Source organism: Typha angustifolia, chromosome 8, assembly GCF_048772165.1.
Source record: "Typha angustifolia cultivar Huaian chromosome 8, ASM4877216v1, whole genome shotgun sequence".
In the NCBI taxonomy this organism is placed as follows: Eukaryota; Viridiplantae; Streptophyta; class Magnoliopsida; order Poales; family Typhaceae; genus Typha; species Typha angustifolia.
The window spans coordinates 13,568,582-13,592,945 of record NC_133246.1 but is presented as its reverse complement, the minus strand read 5'-3'; the positions used below and the strand labels follow the sequence as shown (position 1 = coordinate 13,592,945).

The 24,364-nt window shown below is 37.0% G+C and overlaps 3 protein-coding genes across 6 annotated transcripts; 2 read left to right on the top strand and 1 right to left on the bottom strand.

The window, feature by feature from the left end:
* Positions 1-1,419: 1,419 nt before the first annotated feature.
* Positions 1,420-4,427, bottom strand: LOC140765163 (small ribosomal subunit protein eS24z-like). Its single transcript, XM_073104108.1, has 4 exons — positions 4,216-4,427; positions 3,958-4,128; positions 1,920-2,006; positions 1,420-1,673 (listed from the first exon to the last, which is right to left on the bottom strand). Exons 1-4 carry the CDS (start codon positions 4,330-4,332, stop codon positions 1,632-1,634), a joined length of 417 nt encoding a protein of 138 aa, XP_072960209.1. The 5' UTR covers positions 4,333-4,427; the 3' UTR covers positions 1,420-1,631.
* Positions 4,428-7,281: 2,854 nt separating this feature from the next.
* LOC140765922 (B3 domain-containing protein Os01g0723500-like) lies at positions 7,282-12,268 on the top strand. Of its 4 annotated transcripts, none has more exons than XM_073105253.1 (5): positions 7,282-7,470; positions 7,569-7,944; positions 8,551-8,792; positions 10,647-10,805; positions 12,142-12,268. In XM_073105253.1, the coding sequence occupies exons 1-5, from the start codon at positions 7,381-7,383 to the stop codon at positions 12,187-12,189; spliced, it is 915 nt and encodes a 304-aa protein (XP_072961354.1). In that variant the 5' UTR covers positions 7,282-7,380; the 3' UTR covers positions 12,190-12,268. The 4 variants fall into 4 exon arrangements, with proteins under 4 accessions (XP_072961354.1, XP_072961353.1, XP_072961352.1 ...); XM_073105252.1 differs by lacking the exon at positions 12,142-12,268 and adding an exon at positions 11,185-11,299; XM_073105251.1 differs by lacking the exon at positions 12,142-12,268 and having other exon boundaries at positions 10,647-11,044.
* Positions 12,269-14,835: 2,567 nt separating this feature from the next.
* On the top strand, positions 14,836-24,351 carry LOC140764717 (ABC transporter G family member 42-like). Its single transcript, XM_073103433.1, has 23 exons — positions 14,836-15,403; positions 15,991-16,200; positions 16,302-16,386; positions 16,526-16,685; positions 16,801-16,877; positions 16,951-17,004; positions 17,613-17,703; positions 18,224-18,525; positions 18,888-19,169; positions 19,252-19,568; positions 19,692-19,852; positions 19,938-20,053; positions 20,257-20,410; positions 20,536-20,691; positions 20,801-20,979; positions 21,167-21,499; positions 21,877-22,167; positions 22,291-22,374; positions 22,547-22,680; positions 22,833-23,060; positions 23,177-23,348; positions 23,446-23,700; positions 23,778-24,351. Exons 1-23 carry the CDS (start codon positions 14,985-14,987, stop codon positions 24,045-24,047), a joined length of 4,530 nt encoding a protein of 1,509 aa, XP_072959534.1. The 5' UTR covers positions 14,836-14,984; the 3' UTR covers positions 24,048-24,351.
* Positions 24,352-24,364: the final 13 nt, after the last annotated feature.

Genomic DNA, 24,364 nt, shown 5'->3' with positions numbered 1-24,364 from the left:
ATAGCCCACAACTCTTTTTGAAAGGAGATGGAAGTATGAGGAATTTATTATAGTCTTAGAAGTATGTAGACTTCATTCACCGCTGATTAAAAGGGATCGATCACTTTATCGGCCTGCCATAAAGCCTGAATAAGAGAGGCAGCCAGCCATGCTCAACAGTTGCAATCGACTATTCCAAATCCAACACACAAATGGTTATCTTACTTTGGTCTTTGGGATACAGTGATTTAACTAGACCTGGGATAAGGCTCCCCAAGCAAGCAAGTTCGGTTGCTGACTTCTTATCCGGGGGAGGAGGATAAATGATGTCTCTCTACCAGGATAACGACTGAATAACAGTGAAGCTAACAGAGATGCCATACTCGGATAAATAGGGAATAAGTTAATAGGAACTATTCGCTGCTGACACAGGTGGAAACAGGATAGCGACGTGAATTATCCACCATTAAGGCAGCTGGTGGTGGGGGAGAAGGATCGCATGTTGGCAATTGACATAATCGAATTAATATCGCCTTGGTTCGTGAGGTGCAATGCATCTCACCATCAAGTTGTAGTTAAAGAAAAGGTATTAATTGTTAGATGGCCCATCTTGATGCACAAACAGCTGAACATTGATGAGGATAATTAGGCAAGTTATGTTCAAAATGCTGTTGATGAGGACTTTTCGACGCCGTTTACAGGCAAAACTGCAAACTTTGTAGAAAATCTAATCATCAACAGAAACAGAAACAGAAATTTGTATATGATATCGTGTGATGTGTATAGAGAATCCTACTAATCAATAGAACTTGAACGTGATCTCTTGTGATGGCGTACTGGATAGAACCTTACATATAGAGTGAGGTTAGCAAAGAGTTGTTATCAAGTCCGCAACTCATCACCGCTGTCTCGCCATTACAAGTTAAAATAATTAATGGCTTCCTGGGCTTGTACTGATAGAAGATAGGCTGTGCAACAACATTCTCACAACACCATATAGAACTCTAGTTCAACCAATGGGTGTTTGAATCAGAGATATTGTACCAGACAATAATTATTTTAAATATCAATAACACATTTATAGCTTTAGATAATCCTAAAAAGTTTTAAAAAAACTACTAATAAAATATAATGCAACTATATTTCTGCTATTATTTAGCTATTTCTTTTTTAACTAATGTCTAAGTTTTAATACACCAAATCATGGCTTGAGACAAAATCATGTATAAGTTACTGTTTTCATTTTAATAATATGATGACGGTTGAAACAAAATCATGTATGAGCAACCTAGAAAAGATCTATCCTGACTGCACATTACTGATAGATTCACTAATCAGCCCACCCAGTTCTGATAACTATGGCTTAAATTATGATTAACAATTAATGAATGAGCATTTAATTTATAGCATAGCAGGTATCACCAACAAAACTGTAAAACATGTGAAAAGTATGATATCGTTCATGAGAAAAATTAGTCAAGAACAAGCTTAACAAAGTCATTGCCGAATGAAAACTGAGAGTTACAAAATGATCCTAAGAATCTCATCAACTAAGATTAACCATCGGAGCAGGACTCCAAGATCCAAATGTCCGTCTCGCCAAGACAAAATGGACAGTAAGCAATAGAAGCCTGCAAGAAAAAATAACTCCCTTACTTTTTCTTCCCTTGCTTGGCAGCATCCCCAGCCTTTGTCTGTGGATCAAAGAGAAAGTATTGTCAGCATTTTCAGATTGTAGAGACAACAGATTAAATTACAAGATGAGTAGCAAGTTATCGAGAATAAATGGATGCAAGACCAGATCACCATGCAATCTATGGTCAGGTTGATTGTGGAGGCCTAATCTTGGTTAAAAAAGGAATCATTCAAGGAACTGAAGAAATGAGTCCCAAGAGTTTTCCTCAGAAGTCAGAACAGATATCAAATAAATATTAACTCACCTTCTTGACTCCACGGATCTTCTTTGCCCTGTTCTTCCTTTCTTTCATCTGCTTCCTTGACTTCTCAACCTTGGTTGCAAGTCCATTCTGTAAAATAAGTATATCCATATCAACACCAGAATCTCGTAATCATTTTCAAAGTATGGACAACAATATAATTCTTGTGTCAGAGAGAAAAACAATACTGCAAGGATACCATGCGAATATATATTGATCAATGTTGGAAGGTACTATGGCTAGATTGTAACCAATACTCTACACCAGAGATGAAAATTCAACTCGCTCCAGAAAAACAAGGCATGAGTCTTCCAGAAAAGGTGCATCATGCAGTTTGCTTTATATAACTTTTGAGATCATAAATCAATATTGTGAAGATGGAATTAGAATACTGGTCTGAGACAAGAACAGAATGACACCAACTGTGGGTCAAACCAAGAAACCCAAGGATTATAAATCTAGAGGCACACTATATATCGAGGATGGCTTTATTAGATGAACATATAATCCAACGGATTGCACTACCTGACAAACTTTTATATGATGATTGAACTTGTTGCAACCCAACAGTGGAAATAAAATCCTCTAGAATCACTTTTTCGTCGTATGAGATTCGGATCCTGAATTATTTTACAAAATTATGACTCACATTTCCTGTTGAATAAGCTAGACTGTCGTTCAAAGTGCAAGACCAGCAAGAGCAAAGAAATATGTTAGAAAAGCGGCAAGTCGGGATTCAAGAATTAGTTTACAATATTGCCAGGTCTAGTTAATTTATAAAGTTTAGAGCAAGAAGAAAAGAGATGGAAGTCAGCCAACATAGTGACGATAAGCTACATGCCTTAGGATTGACATACGTTGGGTATTCAGGATATGTGGCATTTGGGAATTCAATTTGAGATTCTTAACAACCAAACTGAATGCTTATTTTTTTTTTTAATTTCTCAGTTCTGAGATTCATTGGAGATCCCCAAAATATCATCTGAAAATAAACTTGACATCAACAAATCAACACCAACAACCTGGGCTACTATAACTCTGCATCATCTTAAGCACATCCTTAAACATGAAGATTTCGGGTTAAGTTCCAGATGTTGCGTAAAAAAGGGATCCAAGATTATTATCACATACCTCTATTTCCTATCAAGCTACTGGAAATACAAAATATCCATGACAAGATGACTCTTGCCATAATACATAAAAATCTCGCTGCTGCTCCTACAGTCCTATGCAGAGTAGTGGACTAGGGCAAGAATGCAAGACACATGCCATACGTGTCACCACTGAACCTATTTCTACATAGATTCATTCTCTGAATTTCTTTCATATAATTGCTAACAGTGAAAAAGTTGACCAAAATTTTTCCAGATATATGGGAAATGTTCTTCCACAAAAGCAAATCAAAATTTGTAAGTGTGAACAAGCACACAAAAAGTTCAACACAACCCAGGAATCTAGATATAAAAAAAGGACAAGAAACCAAGAAAATTGTGGTTATCTTAAACCTTTCATATGCAGGAAAAACAAAGATAACAGGGTTTATATTTGCAATCATACAGCCCGTATGCCTAACAAGGTATCCATTCCCATAATACACATGCTTAACACCCTCTGTTTGGAATTTAGAATATTACGGAAGCTATTTCTGCTGCAGCATTCCCACTATGTTCCAAAAGAAAGGCAGAAAATAAAAAAGAATAGCTCGGAGAAAAAGATTAGAGTAACACCATTCACATTGCATGAAACTACAGATGCTGTAGCAACAAAATAATCTTTATTACGTAATAGATTATACAAACCAACAACAGCATATTAACGTGCACCTAGAAGAACTTTCTTTTCTAACGGCACTTATCATCTCAACCAATGAAGCACACGACAGCAGTAGATCAGGAATCAGAAAAGATATGACATTACTAACAGATCTTAAAATAATACCAAAAAGAAGTAGAAATCTCTTTCAACGCACTCATTAGAGCAACAATTCACAAAATGTAAACATAAATATACAAAAAAAGAGGAAAAAGAGAAACATTCATACCCTAATAAGCCGGTACTTGGGTTCATACTTCTTCGCCGCCTCAACCGTATCATAAATCAGCCCAAATCCAGTCGACTTTCCTCCTCCGAAGTGCGTCCGGAACTTGAACACGAAGATCGAGTTCTGGTCCTTCACCTCGTACAGCTTCCCCAACTTCTCCTTCAACTCCGCCTTCCAACAAAAAAAAGTACAAATTTAAATCGCTAGAACATGGAAAAGCAGCGAGAGATGCCATCGAATCCAAATCCAATCCAATACCTTGGAGACATTGGCTCTTCCCGGGTGGAGAACGTCGATGACGAACTGCTTCCTGGAGAGGAGACGGTTGGTCATAAACTTCCTGGTTCGGATCGTGACCGCCTTCGAGTCCGCCATCTTTTGCTCCTCTCTCTCTCTTTCTTTTTTTTTTCTTTTTTTGCTACGACGGCGCGGAGACGGAGGAAGAGGAAGGGGAAGAGGAAGAGGAAGCGAGAGTAGAAGAGCGAGGCTTATAAATAGGGAAACCCTAGGATGGGAAAGAGTGCTTTAAGATTCGCGAGTGGAAGTAGGGGTTGGCTCAGACTATATTTCCCAAGTGGGCCGGGCTAGGCCTTATATTTGGTGGTTTAGATGCTTCTCTTGAGAAGCAAGAAATAAAAATGTTAATTCATATTAAAAAAAATCAAGTAGTTTATATCATTGGAACATAATCCTTTTCGAAAATTGAGGTGTATTTTTAGTGACAGTGAAAGTGCATAAATATTTAACATATAATTTGTAGCATGCTTTCTGTTACTAATGAACAAATATTAAGACATTATTCTCCCATAGAAACTATCTATCTTTGGCTCATCGATTCGAAAATAAGATTAGAATTTGAGCTCTTCTATACATGATCACCGTGTATTATGCATGCAAAAAAAAAAAAAACCTTAGTTGTTATAATAAATCTCCTCTAATAAATTTAAAATATTTATATAGTTTATAAAAGGAAAATTCTAGTGTTACTTATGTAATATATATTAGTGCAATCAGTAGTGTAGTGTATTGACAAAAGACCACGTTCATGCAAAAAGTGTAATTATTCCTCATATGAAAAAATTTGTCGTGGGTTAAATTATGTGCGTTCGAGAATATAATCTTGTAATAAATAAATTTGTGACCAAATAAAATGATTCATAACATATCTTTCCTACTTTATCATGTATAAATTATGGTACAATATTGGATGAAATATGGATGTAAAGAAGCTAAATTTACCAAATTATTCTAAAGGACGAACTGTGTTTGATAAATAGTATGTTCAAATGAACTTTAAGTTCTTATTTGATTCAAGACTAAGCTTCAAACTAAATTAGCTAATCATATTTTTTAGCCTTAGTTTAAGTATTTTGACTTTGTTTAAAAAATATGGTATTTGGTTGCCAACTAGACTAAAGTGTAATTATTACTTTAATATGATATAAAATGAACTTTGATAAAATAAAAAATAATATTATTTTAGTAATGAGAAAATCTTAAATTATTAATTTGTGGGCTTTGTAGGCCTCGTTTGTATGTAAACCCCTCAAACAGGCTTACAATACATATAAGCCTCTTTTGTGGGTCTATAATTGCAAGCCCACAGCTATGTAGGCTTACGTATTATTATTATTAATTTATTTTTTATTTATAATAATACAAGGTTAATATGTTACTGTTTTTTATTTTTTGGTTTTAAGCTCAAGTAAGGCCATATCATTTTCTGAATAATTATAAGGATTTGTGAATATTGTTTTCTTTTTAAAATATTTCTTTAGTAATATTTTATTATATATGAATTTTCCTGACCCGTTGCTCTGCCTTCTAAATAAAGTTTCATTATATATATATATATAAATCCTTGAGTTATTTCAATATGAATTGAAGTAATCTTGGTGACTTGCATTTTTTCGTTTAGGATTTATAAAAGGGAAGGAACGTGTAAGGGTTTACAGGAGACTCATGGAGATTAATAGAGTAATCATTGTGAAAACGGAAGAGCTACTTAGGGGTTTTCGTTTTAGTGGGAGTTCTACGAGAACCGGTGAGTGATTGTTATAAAGGTTATAAGCAGGCTATAGGATTACCAAGGTTACAACCTAAGCATGTGAAGCAAATATCATTAAGAGAGAGTCAGAGCAAGTCATAACACAAATAGTCGTGGGTATAGACTTGTAGCTGCTCATTAATTATAATGCTTGCTTTGATCATTGAGGTTTGATAAAATAATTATTTAATATCTTATGAAAAAAATAAACCTATGCAAATTCTTTAAGGTATGTTTTTATACAAATTGAAAAACATTAAAATCGCTTAAGAGATAGAATTTATCACACACTGTCGATAATAATATGTGAAAGATAAAGTGTAAAAAAATGATTGTAACAGAAAAAATTTTACGTGAAAAAATTTCAAATCAAAGTAAAAATCTATAGATCTAAACTTGGGTCGAAACTAATTACTAAAACTTGTAGCAGTTAACAATAAGCTTATAGATCACCCATTGACTCCCACAACTCAATCTATATCAATCTTGTTCGCTAGACTCGTGATATAAACCTCAATGACTAAAGATAATAGATGACCTTAAAAAATGATGTCAAAACTATGATTAATCATTCTAAAAAAATATGATCTCCAAATAATGATCGATGACCTCCTCTAGGGTTAGATTAAACCGTTTACATACCTTTTAGAGATAAAATAAAAATAAGTATAAATACTTTTAAAAAATAAGATAAATATTTATTAGAAATAAGATAAGTATAAAACTATCTCCAAACATATTTCTCGCAAATATTATGCTGTCTATGTAACTTCACCTGTTCCAACATAACTTCACCTTTTTGAATTCGAACGACCTTTTTATGTAGATAAATTCAAATTATTCGGCAGAGTAGAGAGTTGAATACATAGTGATTGTTTTAGCATTTCAATAACGATTTTAAAATCATTTCGATACTTTGACTTCAAAATAACATTTTCACCTAAATTCTTTATTAATTATCTTATAATTTATCATAACTTATGCATACGCTCTTACATAAGATTTAGACATGTTATATAAATAAAAATTATATTTTAAATATAATTTATCAATTTACATAGGGTGAGAAATATGATCAAAGTGTCCAATAAAAAAAAAAAAGTAATCCAAAAGAAACAGAAAAAACAAATATATATTTAATATACGTGCTCTTGATACTTCAACTCGATGGCGGCGGAAGGGTCAGAGCAGTACAAATTCTCATCAAAAGCAGCGCTCTTGCATCTCTGATTAGCTACCACCATTCGTAGCACTCCTGACAACCATCTTCTCCGACCCTTTTCGTCTTACTCTCCGAAACCACATTGATGCTCTCTAGATCATAATCTCAAGGTTTAGAAGAGTTTGGCCTTTTTGTGGGTCTTCTACTGTGAGAAATGGCGGGAAAAACGCCACCAAGGAACGACCTCTTGACGAGGAAGCCTCACTTCTTTAAAGTCCTCTTGGGAGACTTCGCTCATCGCTTGGTGAGTCCTCTCATCTCCTCTTATTATTGGAGAAATTCTTTATTCCTTTACTTTAATATTACTTTACAAAGTGTTGGTTAAAACAATGTAATTTGTAGAAAATTCCACCAAATTTCGAGCGGAATATACCAGACGAAGCATCGGAAGTCATCCTCCATGACGCTGAAGGAGAGATTTGGTGCATAGAGTTAAAGAAAAGCGGCGATGGCACGTTCTTATCAAGTGGGTGGGCGAATTTTGTAGACGGTCATTCTCTCGAGGAGTGTGAATTCCTAGTTTTCCGACATGAGGGAAATATGCATTTCAGTGTTCTTATTTTTGATACAACTGCGTGTGAGAAGGAGGGCTGGAAAGCAACCAAGATTCGTGAGGGGGTTAGTAGACAAGTAATCCCCGTGAAGCGATCCCTGAATTTTGATTCCTTTTCGCAGAGAAGTGAAATTGACGGTGAGCTTGATAAGTTTCCGCAGGAAGGTAACTGGCTGACATTTACTTGCATACAAATGTTCTCTTTATTTTACTTATTGATATTCTACTGCATGAAGTAAGTTTCCGAGGATAGAACTATAAAAGATCCATAAAGCAGTTGCTAGTGGGACCAGAAGAGAATCACAAGCAATAAATTGAAATGATTTTAACCACACTTCTGATTGAAAAGGCCATACATTTTTTTCCCCTTTACCTTTAGTTGCTAGCAATGGTGTTAGAGAAACATATGTACATTATTTGGTAATTTATCTTGTTATGTAAGGACCGGGTTTCATTAGTATCTGGGTGGCTATATCTCCATTGCCTCCATCATCACAAAGAAGATGACTTTGGATTATGAGGGATGTTTTCTCACCTACTATAGTTAAGCATGATTATCGGGCAAGGACTATTTGTATTTTTTGTGGAGGAACTATTTTAAGACTTATTGAGAAAAACAGAGGACATTGTTTACTTCGAAACTAGTTTGCCCTACACAATAAAAGTACTCTCTTTTTTTTTTAGTTGACTTGTTAGTACATCACTGAGGTTCCATGGTGCCTGTTTTGCTTCATGTTTTTTTACCATGTTCTTAAAAGTGATACCATGCAGGAAGAAGTGTGCCATTCCCTAAACTAAGTGCGCATGCTAAAACTGAAGCAGCAGAGAATGGCTCGGCAATCGGTCTTCTTGGTTCAAAGGCTAAATGCATGAAGGATTACTTTTCAAGAAGTAAACATGTACCTGAACAACAAATCTCAAAAGGAGAAAAAAAGGCTTACTCGTTTTGCTCGAAGTTACCTTGTTTTACTTCAAGAATGACTCCATCTAGTATTCACAAGTCCTACACGCTAGTGAGTATGGTGCATTAATTTTTCATATCCTTTTATTGGTTCGTCATGAATATTTATCGTGGTAAAAATCTCTTGTTGTAGATTAGTTGGATTAATATTTTTTACATAGTACCTTTGAAGGAGAAGTTTTACAATTTGTTGTTTATGCAATTTAAGTTATTGACTGTGAAAAAATATAAAACACTCTAGGAGATCAGATACCACGTCTTATCAATAATAAAATGTGAAAATAAAGCATGAAAAGATGATTATAAATACAAGTTTTTACATGAAAAAACCTCAAACCTAGTTAAAAAACTATAGATTGAAACCAATAACTAGTAACCATAGTAATTACAAAAACGACTTATAGAGTCCGTCGATCCTCACAACTATATCTGTAAGGTCTTGCTCGTTTGAGCTCAAGATGCACTGCATTTAGTGATTGATTTCTATGTGACCCATGATGTTGATCCTTCCGTTTTGGTGACCTTCGAGACATAGGCTTTTTTAGGTTTGATATAGATATGATGAGTAGATAATTGATTTAGCATATTCCATCTAAAGTCGTGATGTGATCTCCAATAGTTGTCAAAAGATGTTCCAAAGAGATAGAAAACAACTTCTAAGGTAAAGTTAGAACTTTCTTAAATATCCATTCCAAATAGAGTGCTTGTAGCCTTCAAAATTAGTTTTTGAAGCCATTGGAAAGAATCCAAAAAAGTCAAACCAAACAGAAATTCGAACAAAAATGGCCAAAAAGTTGTTTCTTACAATTTTTGTGATTTTCTTTCCCTAATTGGTTAGAACCAATATTCTAATGCTTGCACATTAAAATGTCTCTCTATATTTGGTTTAAACCTCTTTCAAAGTGGTTAGAACTACAATTTTAAAATTTATCGTTCTCTTTGATTTTCTGCATGAGTCTTCATAAAACTTGTGCATATACTCACATAAGGATTCTAGATGTTTTTTATGCAATTTTCATATTTTTAAGCATATTGCAAATTATATAAACCTTATAGAATACATCAATGCTATTGACGATCTACTTATCATCTTTGCTTGTTATTTCATTCATTGTTAAGAGATAAGTACATAATATGCTTATTTGATGCATACAATGTTCAATATCATCTGTATTAGATAAAGGATGTATTGATGACTTTCTATGCAATAAGTATATCATGCTGGAATCTGATCTTCATCTAGATAATGGTTGTCAAGTGAAGGATGAAAGGGCATAAAAAAAGTGCATATCCACTCTTTTTTAAATCAATGTATTGTAAAGTTATGGATGATCATGAAATGGCTGGGCCTACTACTTAAGGTGGTGCTCCCTTGAATAAAGTAAGTACTTGACATCTTTGCTCTTGGAAGCTACTTTCCTTTATATACCAAGTTATGGGAATTCTCCGCAGGTAGAAAGCCTGAAAAAATGATGTTGAAGTGGAAGAGAAAAACCACAATCAATAGCATTACTCTGGCACAAGGAGATTGTCCTTTTGACTCGAAATCAGACCACTTGAGTGCATGGACAAGTTGAATCACCGCAATAGGTGACACCCTGTGGCATCATTAGGCGTCAGCAAAACTTGGCAATGCTGTTATTGATCATAGATTGATACAAAAGAAAAGATATATAAATGATGGACATCAGCTATCTTCTTTTTTTCCTTATGTAGATCTGTTTACAGTGATCATGCCTGTAGAAGTAGTTTGCCAACAGAGATAATTTAAGCTTAGATAGAAAAGCATATGCTCTCACTTAGGTCTTTTTTTCTTACAAACCTTATTTCAAGTAGCAATGCCGCATTTACTTCTGTAGGTCTAGGCTTCATGTAAGTGTAACTGACTATAATTATCTTGGCACAGAGGGTACCCATTAGCTTTTCACACGGAAATCTTCCTAAGAGAAAGACAAGATTGATCCTTCGAGATCCTACTGGGAAGGCTTGGGTCATCATCTTCATTCCAAGGACAAGTCATATATCTGGGGGATGGTCAGCTTTTGTACGTGGTAATAAACTTGAGGTAGGCGATTTATGTGCATTTGAGCTAATAGGTCCTATTGAATTGCGCGTTTATATCTTCAAGATGGTGGGAGAGGAATCTAAAGCACAGGCTAAGAAGTAGGACATAAGAATGCCTTTTTTGTCATACAAAGTTTTTCCAGTATATATAAATGCCTTTTGCTGATGGAGTTCATAGAAGTCTCCTCTTTTGTTAAAATAATGTAGACATGACTAGCTCGAAGATACATGTTCTTTTGACCTGATAAATTCTTATGCTTACTGATGTTGTTTGTTCCACTGAGTTGTGTTATTCTCTCGTGCAAGTTTGCTCCTCTTCTCTTGCCTTTTGAGCTCATCATGCTCCTTGCTGCTATATGAAGTATCTTTTTTGAATTCAGCTGGATTGCTATCATGGACTCTTGAATGGAAAAACAAAAAAAAATCACCCACATTCCTAAGATTCTGCTGTGGATCCACCGGAACAGCCGCAATCGCACTCCTGAAGGATTTTTTCCACCTAAAATTCCCAGTAGACTGAAGTGCAAGTCGTACAGATGATATGAGGATAAGGTGCCTATTAGCATTCCTCCTGCAAAACTTGACTGTAAGAGAAGCAGTGCTTCATGTTGTCGGGCATATATTAATACTTTGTCATATGGCATGACAAGGATAAAAACGTATCAAAATAAATAAATAGTCGTAGTAATGGCAGCATGTCAGCATTTACTTGTGAGTAAATGCTATGCTTGCAAACGTTTCTCACAATCCTTATATTATGACCTGGCAGAGTCCTAGGTGTTAGATATTTATCTTCTTGTCTTACGTCCGAGGTATTAGATGTTTGTCTTCATGGGTGAAACCTTTTTCTTTATATATATTTTTTATACTTGACAAATATCGACACATCAGTAGATACTACAAGGACCCATGAAAGCATTTACAATAAGAGTGGGAAAAGAAGATGGTTCCTTGAGATGCTGTTGACATAGGGGGCCAGTAGTATAATTCAGGGTGTATATTACTTAACCCATACTTGGGCTTACAAGGAAATATCCTCTTATCATCAATGATATTTAATTTGAGGGTTATTAGCACGAAGAATGCTTCTTCTTTTTTTTAAATTTTTACAGCATCACTCATAACAATAGTAATCTGAAGTTGTATAATTCAATTTGGGTAGTCTTAAATAAACAAAAGATAAGAAGATTTAAATAAACAATATCTTACTTTTTGCATTTATTTTATCACCCATATTTGATCCCTACTCCTTGAGTTAATTTTATTATTTTTAATTTTTCCTGCAAACTGTTCTTATTCCGAGAGGAATAATACTTGGACTTACTTCTTCTATGTAGGAGGGGGGCGGCCAATGGGATTATACTCAGAAATGTCTTCAGATTTGAATCCCAAGGGCACCAGAAAGGAAAGCCTGAATCATTTTCAAAAGGAAAGAGAAAGTTTCCCTTGGTCGGCAGGTAGAAAGACTATTTGGTTGATGGATTGGCCACTCAGTTTGGTGTCTCTAATCTCCTGTTATCTCTCACATAAATAAATACGAACCCACACAACTACCAAAGAGTGATGTGTGTGTACAAATTTTGACCAACCCCTCCATCTATGGCTATCACACAACTCAATGTGTTAAACATGTCAATCAGACTAACATTATGTTCACATTGGACTAATCTATTTTTTATTCCACCATATGAACTCACTAAAAAGGCCACCAAAAACCCAACCTAAGGTTGGTGGTCTGCTCTCTCTTTTCTTCTTTGAATGAAAAAAGAGCACCCAAAAGGCCAATTGACTCCAGTGAGAAAGAACATTGTTGACTACAGTGGGAAATGGTCTTAGACTAGAATCAAGCAAAGGAAACTTCACCAAAAGAGTATATGGTATGAGTAGGTAATTATTTATGCAATAAGAATCACAAACATGATGAGAGTTTAGAATTGCAGCATAACTATGATAACTTTTCTATCTATGAGTATCCAAGATTATTCACAGAGAGAACACTTCATATTAAACAAAAGTACTGACATTGTGATTCTTCTATGCGTGTACATATTCTCTAAAAGTCATCTACTCGAGAAAACTAGTTGAATTTTTAATTTTTTAAAACTCCTTCAAGGTGTTTATGACTTGGGAGGGTTGGACCCAGTGAACCGGAAGACTTGAGAGGCAAAACTAGGTTGGTGTGATACCAATCAATAATGAGGAATTTTGAGGATGGAGTAGTGGGTCAAGATAAGACCTACTCTTATCTCTAACGCATGTCACACTCTTGGGATGGATAAATTTACCTTTTCAACAATATATGTATACATTTTGAGCTACTTATCTAACCATGCCTAACCAAAAGATATCAATAGGATAATATGTTATTTTACTTTATTTGAAATAGGGTTTCTTATTTTTATGTTTATCCTTAACAGAATGGAACGATGATGCAAGTTTAACAGTTAGTTATATTTGGCATGTATTTATTAAGAAAAGAAAAGAGTTTGTATACGAGGCTTGTTATATATATATATATATATACAAACAAATATCAACTTTAAATATGTACAGTTTTGAAAAATTAAGTATGGGTTATTTTCACCAAGTTTTTAAATCCATCTGACATAGTCCTGTATTCTTCTCTATTATTGCCACCCAACTCTATACGAAGTCTTCAAGGCTGTAACCCAGTCTTAATCCAAAGAGCTATGGCTAAGTCTACATTAAGAAAAAGTCTACTCAACTACCAATCAACAGAATAAAAGCTACTTAGATAAGATCTGATTGCTTTAGTGCAAGCATTGTTTTATTTAATTACTCCTCTCAAAGATGTCATGGTGATTCCAGTAAACTCCATTAATTGGAGTAATCCTTGGTCAAAAAAGTTTTATTTCTGTCTTTTTTAGCCCTATCAATTAGTTGTGAGCAAGGAAAGTTATTCTTTTTCTTTTTCTATGTCTACCAAACCTACTTTTTAAATCTCAAGATGGCTAAAGTCAGGATGATATGATTCTATTCTCCACCACCTCCAATAGTTCCTGGGAGTTGGAGACAATTCTTGGACGTGGAATAATTGCACACACTAAAAGATTCAAAGTTGGAAAGCTCCATTTGCCTCTTTAATATAGCTCGTTGGATTCTTTTGTTTTATTTTTAGTGCCTCAATAAATACAAATACCATTCTGCTTTTGTGATCACTGGATAGAACAGTGGTAGGATTAGGATGGTTTTGATAGAATTTTCTTCTTAATTGACATGTTTCCTCTAATTAGGATGGTGATATTTTTTTTGTCCCTAAGAGAGTTTGTGGTGCAAGCACTATGGATGGACAATTTGTTTAGCTTTGTGAGATAAACTAAGCCAGTTTTAATTGAGAACTCTTAGAATATAGTACTTATATATGGCTAATTAACAACTTTGATTACTCTATGGTAATAGCTGATTAAGTTAGTAATTAAAAAATATATTCTATGCACCATTTTTTTTGACTTTATATTATTTAAATATATTAAAATTTTCACCGAAATCTTAATTGTTTCAGAATTCCATTATCATTCACCGATATATAATTTTAATTAATTTATATAAGAGCAGAATATTTTTTTGAAAAAAGATTTAAGTTCAGTTTTAATAATGGCCTGCGGGATTTTTACTCCTCATCTTTAGGCCTTCTAGAAGATGGCAATTTAGTTACAATTCCAATTTCCTGATTAATATCGTAATTTAATTAAAGCTTAAACTTTAAATACAGATCACACCAAGCCAATCTCCTAAGCCGACGCCACTATCCCCCCCCCCCCCCCCCTTCCGATCTCCTGCAACCCAAACTGTGCCAGTGTCCGCTTATCAGCCAATAGGAGGCTGGCGCGCGAGTGCATTCGGCGTATAAAATTCCTGCAACTTTGTCTTGCAGGCGATCCGATAAGAGCCGTCCACCTACCATCTCTGGGCCCCAAAAGGTCTCCTAGAAAAGTTCACCACCAACTACACCTCGCATCAAGTCAACCGCGTCCTCAAACTGTGATATAATTAGTAGCGCCACACGTACACAACCATCCAAAGTCCAAACTCTTTTATCTCAATCTCTCCTTCTTCTTCTTCTTCTTCTTCTTCTTCTTCTTCTTTTCTTTTTGAACCCCCTTCTCTATCTCTCTCTACTCATCTGGCTCTCTGATCTCTCTAAAGATTTCTTTAGAGGATGGAGAGCACCATGGAAAGGGTGTGGGACTCCGGCCGGCGCGCGAGCCGGAACCTGAGCCGGAGCATCAGCAGGAGCATGAACATGGGGAACTGGGGGATGGAGGAGGTGTTCACACGTGGCAACTCGTACGGGAGGTCGATGGGGAGCAGGAGAGGAGGGATGAACGACGACGAGGAGGCCTTGAGGTGGGCGGCGCTGGAGAGGCTGCCGACGTACGACCGCCTCCGCACCGCGATACTGAAGTCCGCGGTCGAGCCGGACGGCGGCCGGGGCGAGGTGGGGAGGTACGAGCACCGGGAGGTCGACGTCCGGAAGCTCGGCGTCGGCGAGCGGCAGGAGTTCATCGAGAGGTTCTTCAAGATCGCCGAGGAGGACAACGAGCGGTTCTTGAAGAAACTCCGCGATAGGATCGATAGGTATCACTTGTTAACGCTATCTTTTTTTTTTTTTCCTTTCAATTATTATTATTATTATTATTATTAATTTTTATTTAAAAGATTAATTTTAGTGAGTTCTTGTTGTCTCTTTTATTTTTTTCCTTTTCTTTTAAAGAAGTGTTTCGCCATGAGACTCACTGTAACTTTAAACCTCAATTGCGATAATTTCTTTAAAGCTTTTTCTTGTTAGTTGCTCGGTCGTATGCTAGTCCTCTCATAGTTTGCTTGTTAAGTTTTGCAATTAAATGTGCTTATAAATAGGAAAACACAAAAGGTTGGGAAATTAGATCAATGACCACTTACTTCTTTTCTTGACACGTCTTAATTGTGATAAGCAACACGTCATTAATTTAGCCACTTTATCTACTCCGAGAGAGAGGAAACCCAACCACCCATTTGTTTTTACAACCAAACTTTGTCTTTGTTTCTTAATATCATATGTGGGTTTGGAGCTGAAAGTGATTGGATTTGCAGGCTGGCTCTCTCCCACTAAACCATTCTTCTTGCCAAATGATATGAGAATCTCGTGAAAAGAAATATATATAAACTATTGCTTATTGCATCAGGGTTGGCATACAACTCCCAACAGTGGAGGTGAGATTTGAGCACTTAACGATCGAAGCCAAATGCCACCTCGGCACGAGGGCCCTACCCACACTGTGGAACACAGCACGTAACATTGCTGAGTCCGCGGTGGGCCTCACGGGTGTGAGGATGGCAAAGAGGACAACGCTCACCATCCTCAATGATGTCTCTGGGATCGTCCAACCATCAAGGTGAGTGCATGATCAGTTAAAATCATGTCCAAAATCTAGAACCAAAATTCCATGTTGGATTTGGAGTTGGATTTTTACTAACTATAGATTCCCTTGATTAGGATGACACTGTTACTGGGTCCACCATCATCCGGGAAGACAACACTTTTGCTTGCACTAGCAGGGAAGTTGGATCCAACTCTCAAGGTTTGTGGACTTGCTCTTTCTTTAAACCTAGTGGGTTCACAAATCCAACCACACTGGTTCTTGTCCTGTCGCAGCTTATAATAATACTATCCAATCACCCACGGTAAATTTTTTAATTTTTTATGTTTAATTATTGTAGTCAAGGGGGGAAATAACGTACAACGGACATGCGCTGGACGAGTTCGTGCCCCAGAAGACGGCGGCTTATATCAGCCAGACCGACGTCCACGTCGGCGAGATGACCGTCAAGGAAACACTTGATTTCTCGGCCAGATGTCAAGGAGTCGGAACTAAATACGGTAAATTCTCTTTCAGTAGACGAGGCTAAGGCTGCGTGGAAATTAAAGTAAGGAGTTGAAAAAAAAGGCCATTCAAAAAGTTGGGAAATTTTTGACAAAGATTAAATGATCACAGACCTTCTATCCGAGCTAGCGTGGAGGGAGAGAGAGTCTGGAATATTTCCAGACGCCGAAGTCGATCTCTTCATGAAGGTATCAATTAATTGATTACTTCCTTATTGTGCTTTAGAAGAAGTATTTTACTTGACATATTTAAATTTCACAGGCTACTGCAATGGAGGGAGTCAAGAGCAGTCTTCAAACAGATTACACTCTAAGGGTATGGTTCTTTCTCTATTAAGTGTTGCTTGAGAAGATTGTGATAATACTTGGTGGGAAACTTAGTTTAATTGGTCAAAATAGTAGATGTACCAAACCGGTAGAGTGGTGGGAGAACTTTTGAAATGGGAAATAGTTGGTGAGTATAGCCGTTTATTATTATTTTTTTTTGTAAAAAAATTTAGTCCACTACTTTAGTATGAGGGAATTGGAGATAGATGGTAACCTCCTGATTCGCCAATATACTTTATAGCGGGGCCCATGGTATGGGTCGGTGAACCACCTCCTAATTTATTTCAGGAAGGTCATGTGCTTTGACCAATGGTGGGGTATGCAGGTGAGCTGTTTGTGGTTTTGTCGAGGAGGATAGGTTGGTGCATTGATAGAGATTGCAGTATGCCATACTCGTTGACACGTTCCATAATTAGGGAATACACGCAAAAGTGTTTGATTGGATAAACCCCTCTTTATCACAGTTTTGTATTTAATGATAAATTTTTGTTATGACGAACCAAACAGGTCAGAATTTTGACTTTATATATAGCTATAATTATCGATCTTATCATTGGAGGATGTGTAATATTACGTTGACATGACGACTGGTTGCAGATACTTGGTTTGGACATATGTGCGGATACCATTGTAGGGGATCAGATGCAGAGAGGGATATCAGGTGGTCAGAAGAAGCGAGTTACCACTGGTAATTAGTTCATTTTCCATCTTTACTTGTGTTTTGAGTTAAATTTAGGTTAAGTACTTAAGAGTAAACTAGTTCGAAATACATGAAGCTTGTACGCAGCTTTACAATCATTACTGTAGCCTTGTCCGTAGTATCATATTGGCAATTCATTCAAATGTAATGAAGTTCTTGATTGATAAATTATATAGCATCACATTCAGTACCAAGTATTCTGGGTTACATCTTCACATAACTAGTTGGAACGACCATCCAACATATATTTATCCCTATCTTCAATGAGATGCTTCTTTGTTCACAGAAGTATTCTTTCTGATAACCAGCTTCCCAAACTTTTTGTGCACCAAGTTTCAGTTACTCTTCAGTTTCTGACTGAGTTCTTGGAAAAACACTTTGAGAGTACCACTGAGTCAGTCAAAGATACTGTAAAGTGAACCATCAGAGATATGTTAACTCCAATTTTTTTAGCTGGATTTTGCCCACCAATGTCTGCCTATCAAATTTTGATTTAATTGGTACACAGGAGAAATGATTGTTGGGCCAACAAAGGTGTTGTTCATGGATGAAATATCCACTGGGCTGGACAGCTCCACTACCTTCCAAATTGTCAAGTGCCTACAGCAGATTGTGCACCTGGGTGAGGCCACGATTCTCATGTCCCTCCTCCAGCCTGCGCCTGAGACGTTCGACCTCTTCGACGACATAATCCTCCTCTCTGAAGGCCAGATTGTTTACCAGGGTCCGCGTGAGTATGTCCTGGACTTCTTCCAGTCCTGTGGCTTCCGCTGCCCTGAGCGGAAGGGCACTGCTGACTTCCTCCAGGAGGTAAATTAAGTACCTTTAATTATGAATATACTTTTCTAAATTTGATATTTGCATGTAAAAAATGGGATACAATCATGTTGCTTATTTGACAACTATGAATTGAAATCTTAACCAGTTAAGAGTGAAAAGGAAGTAATTCTCTTTTAATTAATAACTATATATACAAATGGGTATTTTGTCTCGTTATTTTTAAATGATTAGGATTTTTAAATGTTGGCCACCTATAGAAGTATAGGGGTATATGTGTGAAAGCCCTATAGTTGACTTGCTTTTCTCTGAAGTCTGAACTGTATTTCAGTTAATATTCTAACCGGTTAACCAACTAACTAACTAACTAACATTGTACCTCAAACAATTATCAGGTGACATCAAAGAAGGATCAGGAGCAGTACTGGGCAGACAAGAATAGTCCTTATCGCTACGTTTCTGTGTCGGAGTTTGCGCAGCGCTTCAAACGGTTCCATGTCGGCCTCCGACTGGAAAACGAGCTTTCTGTCCCTTATGAAAAGAGCCGCAGCCACAAGGCTGCCCTCGTCTTCTCGAAGCACTCTGTCTCCACCTCTGAGCTCCTTAAGGCTTCCTTTGCCAAAGAGTGGCTCCTTATGAAGCGCAATTCCTTTGTATACATCTTCAAGACCGTGCAGGTGAGGGAGTCGCATAGTTTTCTCTCTTTTTCATACCGATATTCTCATGCAGTAGGCTAACCTTCTTTATCTATATATGAAGCTCATCATGATAGCTTTCGTTGCGTCAACTGTGTTCATAAGAACTAGAATGCACACAAGGAATGTGGATGATGGATTTCTTTATATCGGAGCACTCCTCTTTGGTTTGATTGTGAACATGTTCAATGGATTTGCGGAGCTCTCTCTTGCCATCACAAGGCTCCCGGTGTTCTACAAGCACCGGGACCTCCTCTTCTACCCTGCGTGGATCTTTACTCTCCCAAATGTCATTCTGCGGATCCCTTTATCAGTAATGGAGTCTATCGTTTGGGTTGTCATGAGTTATTACACCATAGGTTTTGCCCCTGAAGCTAGCAGGTAAGAACTCCATATTTTCAGATAACAACATGTACGATCATTTAGTTGTCAGTGCAGCTTTGAATGTTATGATACTTATAGCATGAAGCTTTTTGGTACTAACCTTTATGCTTTATGCCACAGGTTCTTCAAACAGCTGCTTCTGGTTTTCTTAACCCAGCAGATGGCGGCTGGGCTCTTCAGATCAATTGCTGGCATTTGTAGATCTATGATCATTGCTCACACTGGAGGGGCTCTCTCACTGCTTGTCATGTTTGTTCTTGGAGGTTTTCTTCTTCCAAAAGGTAGTACTGTAACCACCGTTTACTTGATGGAGCTATGGCGACATTTTTTTTTATAACAAAATCCACATTTTTATTTTCCTACCAGCTATTATTCCAAAATGGTGGATTTGGGGCTACTGGATTTCACCCCTGATGTACGGATATAATGCTCTAGCAGTCAATGAGTTCTCAGCTCCAAGGTGGATGAACGTAATTGTGAATGTAAGTTCCTATCTTCAAATATGTAACATTTACCATGCACACCACTTTATAGTGAATCTCTCATTTGCTGGAACAGTGATCCTTGTTTTCATGATTTCATGATTTTCATCTATATTATATTATCGAATCCATTGAAGCATTAATCTGTAGGATTAATATTTTGGGAAGTTAGAATGATTTGTAAGATTTTTGCTTGCTGACAGGAAAATGGTGTGCCTAAAAGATTAGGACAAGCGATTCTCCAGAATGCTAATATCTTCACAGATAATAACTGGTATTGGATCGGAGCCGCAGCACTTTTAGGTTTCAGCATCTTCTTCAATGTGCTCTTCACACTCTCGCTCATGTATCTGAATCGTAAGTTTTCATTTAGCATAATTATAGCACTTTTAGGTTCCATTTGTTTATGCTGGAATATTGATACATGTAAGGCCATGTATTAGTATTTTAATCTTCTGTCACTTTCTATTGCTTGATAACAGCTCTTGGCAAACCACAAGCTATTATATCTGAAGAAACTGCAATGGAAATGGAAGCCAACCAAGATGAAACGAAAGGGACCCCAAGGATTAGAAGGACAGCATCAAGTAGCGATTCTCTACCTCGTGCTTTGTCAACAAAAGATGGCAATAACACCAGTAAGGATACTCAGTTCAAAATATTTTGTTTACAGTGAAAAGTATAAAGTATGAATGTAGAAATGTCACTTTTTCCAAAATTAAGAGCAAGTATCTGTAATCCTACCAGGCGAAATGATGATGGTACGCATGAGTGCTCAGACTACCAATGGTGCGTCCAATGGGTTTAATCGGGAAATGTCTATTGACACTGGCATTGCAGTTGCTCCAAAGAGAGGAATGGTTCTTCCATTCACTCCTCTGGCAATGTCCTTTGATGAAGTAAATTACTTTGTCGATATGCCTGCGGTGAGTTCTGGTCTTTATTTTAACATTCTTTTACGTTCCACTGTTAGGCAAGGAACTAATTGCATTTTATAATTTCATCTGATTCTTATTTATGACGAAGAGAAATCACAATTCACATTTTTGTCAAGTTTCTCTGCTTCAGATGCAGTAGTAACAATAAATGGTGGAAACTTGGTTTGCATGGCAGGAAATGAAAGAACAAGGAGTGACTGAAGACAGGCTTCAACTTCTTAGGGGGGTGACTGGAGCTTTCAGGCCTGGTGTCCTAACAGCCCTTATGGGAGTGAGTGGTGCTGGAAAGACGACTCTAATGGATGTCTTGGCAGGAAGAAAAACTGGTGGCTACATCGAAGGAGACATTAGAATATCTGGTTACCCCAAGAACCAAGCAACGTTTGCAAGGATCTCCGGATATTGTGAACAAAATGATATCCATTCACCTCAGGTCACAGTTCGAGAATCCTTGATATACTCTGCTTTCCTCCGTCTTGCTAAAGAAGTCAGTGATGAAGAGAAGATGGTAAGTTCTGAACAGCAGCCATAACTAATTCCAAGTTCTGCTTTCTTCATATTAGGTTGCTTTCTACATTCATTCAGTAAAAAGAACAAACATACTTCGGTTCCTTCTCGCAATGATATCATTGCAGTCTTTTTGTCTCTCTGTCTCTATCTTTTCCTTTGTTTTATATCAGAAAGGGAAACATGGTTACCTGTTTATACATCCACATCATTAAAAAAAAGTAAATTGAGCCAAGAAGTAGGTAAAGGAATATAACAATATTATAATTAGTAGAAGAGTAACTGGAAATGTATACTAATTACTAAATAATTATACGGTTTTTTGAGTACGGGAGAACTAATGACTTAACAAGATTATATGCTTTAACACATTTGCAGAAATTTGTCGATGAAGTGATGGAGCTGGTGGAGCTTGAAAATCTGAAGGATGGTATAGTGGGCCTTCCAGGAATTACAGGGCTATCAACAGAGCAGAGGAAAAGGTTGACGATAGCTGTGGAGCTTGTCGCTAATCCATCCATCATCTTCATGGATGAACCCACATCAGGTCTTGATGCAAGAGCAGCAGCAATTGTTATGAGAACAGTAAGGAATACAGTTGACACTGGGAGAACAGTTGTTTGTACAATCCACCAACCAAGTATCGACATATTTGAAGCCTTTGATGAGGTAATGCTAATAAAAAGAGACTTCTTTTCAGTCTCTATAGTTTCCTTTTGGTTTCTCAAATTACTGTGCTTGAAAGTTGTGATTTTCGATAGACGCTCTCATCATAAATTCTTTTCCTGACAGCTTTTACTGATGAAGAGAGGAGGCCAAGTTATATACTCCGGACCGTTGGGCAGGAACTCTCATAGGATGATTGAATATTTTGAGGTGTGCAAACTTCTCCTTGCATGCATCTGTTAGTAGAATGAATAGTTTTTGGCATTTGAAGTAGAAAAACTTAAAGGGATAAGAAGAAATGTATGAAACCATCACTCTTTTTTAATGTTGAATGACAAAAAAGGGACAAATTCGTAATTACCATATATATTTTGTTGACCAGGCGATTCCAGGGGTTCCAAGAATCAAGGACAAGTACAATCCTGCTACATGGATGCTGGAAGTAAGTTCAATTGCTGCGGAAGTACGCCTAGGCATGGATTTTGCTGAATACTACAAGTCATCAGATCTATACCAGTAAGTGAAATGCAAACCATATTGTTGGGAGTTGAGACCTTTACAGACTGTCCTGTTTGCACAGAAAGCCTGCTCTAATTGCTTTCTAAAATTTTCTCCACCCTTTTAAACCTCAATTATGCTGATTGACCATTAATTGCCACTGCTACCAGGCGTAACAAGGGACTTGTCAATGACCTAAGTAAACCAGCACCTGGTACAAGTGATCTGTATTTCCCATCAAAGTACTCTCAGACCACTATTGGGCAGTTCAAAGCCTGCCTTTGGAAGCAATGGTGGACCTATTGGAGGAGCCCTGACTACAACCTTGTCAGATTTTTCTTTACCTTGTTCACTGCTTTGCTGCTTGGTACCATCTTCTGGAAAGTTGGCAACAGGAGGTAAATACCGGATAATGCTTGATCACCAGAGTGTTGATCTGTATTTCTTGTGCCTTTAACTTCGCTCAACTAGTCAATTGCAGAGATCTAAGACTTGAAATTTTTTGATGGTGCAGGAAAAGTGCAAATGATCTTAGGATCGTCATTGGGTCCATGTATACAGCAGTGATGTTTGTGGGCATTAATAATTGTTCAACTGTGCAGCCCATCGTTGCGATCGAGAGAACAGTGTTCTATCGAGAAAGGGCTGCTGGAATGTATTCTGCACTGCCATATGCCATTGCTCAGGTAAAAATTCCTGCAATGTAGAGAATTGTTCATCTTTTTATTGTTCTGTGGATCTATTTGCGATAGATATTCACAATAATTGTATGCTTTACTGCAGGTGATCATGGAGATACCATATGTGTTCATTCAGGGGTTGTATTATACGCTTATAGTATACTCCATGATGAGCTTTCAATGGACAGCAGCTAAATTTTGTTGGTTCTTCTTCATATCTTTCTTCTCCTTCCTCTACTTCACTTACTATGGGATGTTGGCTGTCTCAATCTCTCCGAACCATGAAGTTTCTGCAATCTTTGCTGCGACCTTCTATTCGCTTTTCAACCTCTTCTCAGGATTTTTCATCCCTAGACCGGTGAGTTGGCTCAACCTTCGTCATTATGGTTTTCATTAATTTTCAAAGACTAACGATTGTTATCTGTTGGACTGCAGAGAATCCCCAAGTGGTGGGTCTGGTACTATTGGATTTGTCCCTTGGCATGGACAGTTTATGGACTTATAGTAACACAATACGGGGACCTGGATGATATTATCAGTGTTCCTGGTCAAGATAACCAACCAATCAAATACTATATCAAACACCATTTCGGATACAACACCGATTTCATGGGTGTTGTGGCAGTAGTATTAGTGGGTTTCTCTGTCTTCTTTGCGTTATTGTTTGCTTTCTTCATCAAGAAACTAAATTTCCAGCAAAGGTAAGAGCACGCAGAAGACAAAAAAGAAAAAAGAAAAGAAGCTGAAGCAGAGTGAGAGAGGGAGAGAGAGAGATTTGCTGTTGCGATATCAAAATGCTTTCAGCGAGAGTGCTTGAGATTTTGTAACCTTTTCTCCTTTTTTTTTTCTGATTTATTGTAGATATATACATACATATTCATTATGTTCCTCCAATCTGCGTAAACGTAGAGAGGTGTTTTAGGGGCATGAAATCAGCACAGTTGTATCATACCTAATATGATTACTGGTTATGGCACCCTGTGAATAAAACAGTACATTTGCATCATCATTTACAAGGAGTT

Excerpts from the sequence above, each read along its gene's own strand:
- LOC140764717 (XM_073103433.1), top strand. The coding sequence starts at position 14,985 with ATGGAGAGCACCATGGAAAGGGTGTGGGACTCCGGCCGGCGCGCGAGC. Across the intron at positions 16,878-16,950 it reads AAGTCGATCTCTTCATGAAG|GCTACTGCAATGGAGGGAGT; the intron begins GTATCAATTAAT and ends TAAATTTCACAG. Across the intron at positions 22,375-22,546 it reads GGATGATTGAATATTTTGAG|GCGATTCCAGGGGTTCCAAG; the intron begins GTGTGCAAACTT and ends TTTGTTGACCAG.
- LOC140765163 (XM_073104108.1), bottom strand. The coding sequence starts at position 4,332 with ATGGCGGACTCGAAGGCGGTCACGATCCGAACCAGGAAGTTTATGACC. Across the intron at positions 4,129-4,215 it reads GAAGAGCCAATGTCTCCAAG|GCGGAGTTGAAGGAGAAGTT; the intron begins GTATTGGATTGG and ends TTTTGTTGGAAG. Across the intron at positions 2,007-3,957 it reads CCAAGTACCGGCTTATTAGG|AATGGACTTGCAACCAAGGT; the intron begins GTATGAATGTTT and ends CTTATTTTACAG.
- LOC140765922 (XM_073105251.1), top strand. The coding sequence starts at position 7,381 with ATGGCGGGAAAAACGCCACCAAGGAACGACCTCTTGACGAGGAAGCCT. Across the intron at positions 7,471-7,568 it reads GAGACTTCGCTCATCGCTTG|AAAATTCCACCAAATTTCGA; the intron begins GTGAGTCCTCTC and ends TGTAATTTGTAG. Across the intron at positions 8,793-10,646 it reads TTCACAAGTCCTACACGCTA|AGGGTACCCATTAGCTTTTC; the intron begins GTGAGTATGGTG and ends ATCTTGGCACAG.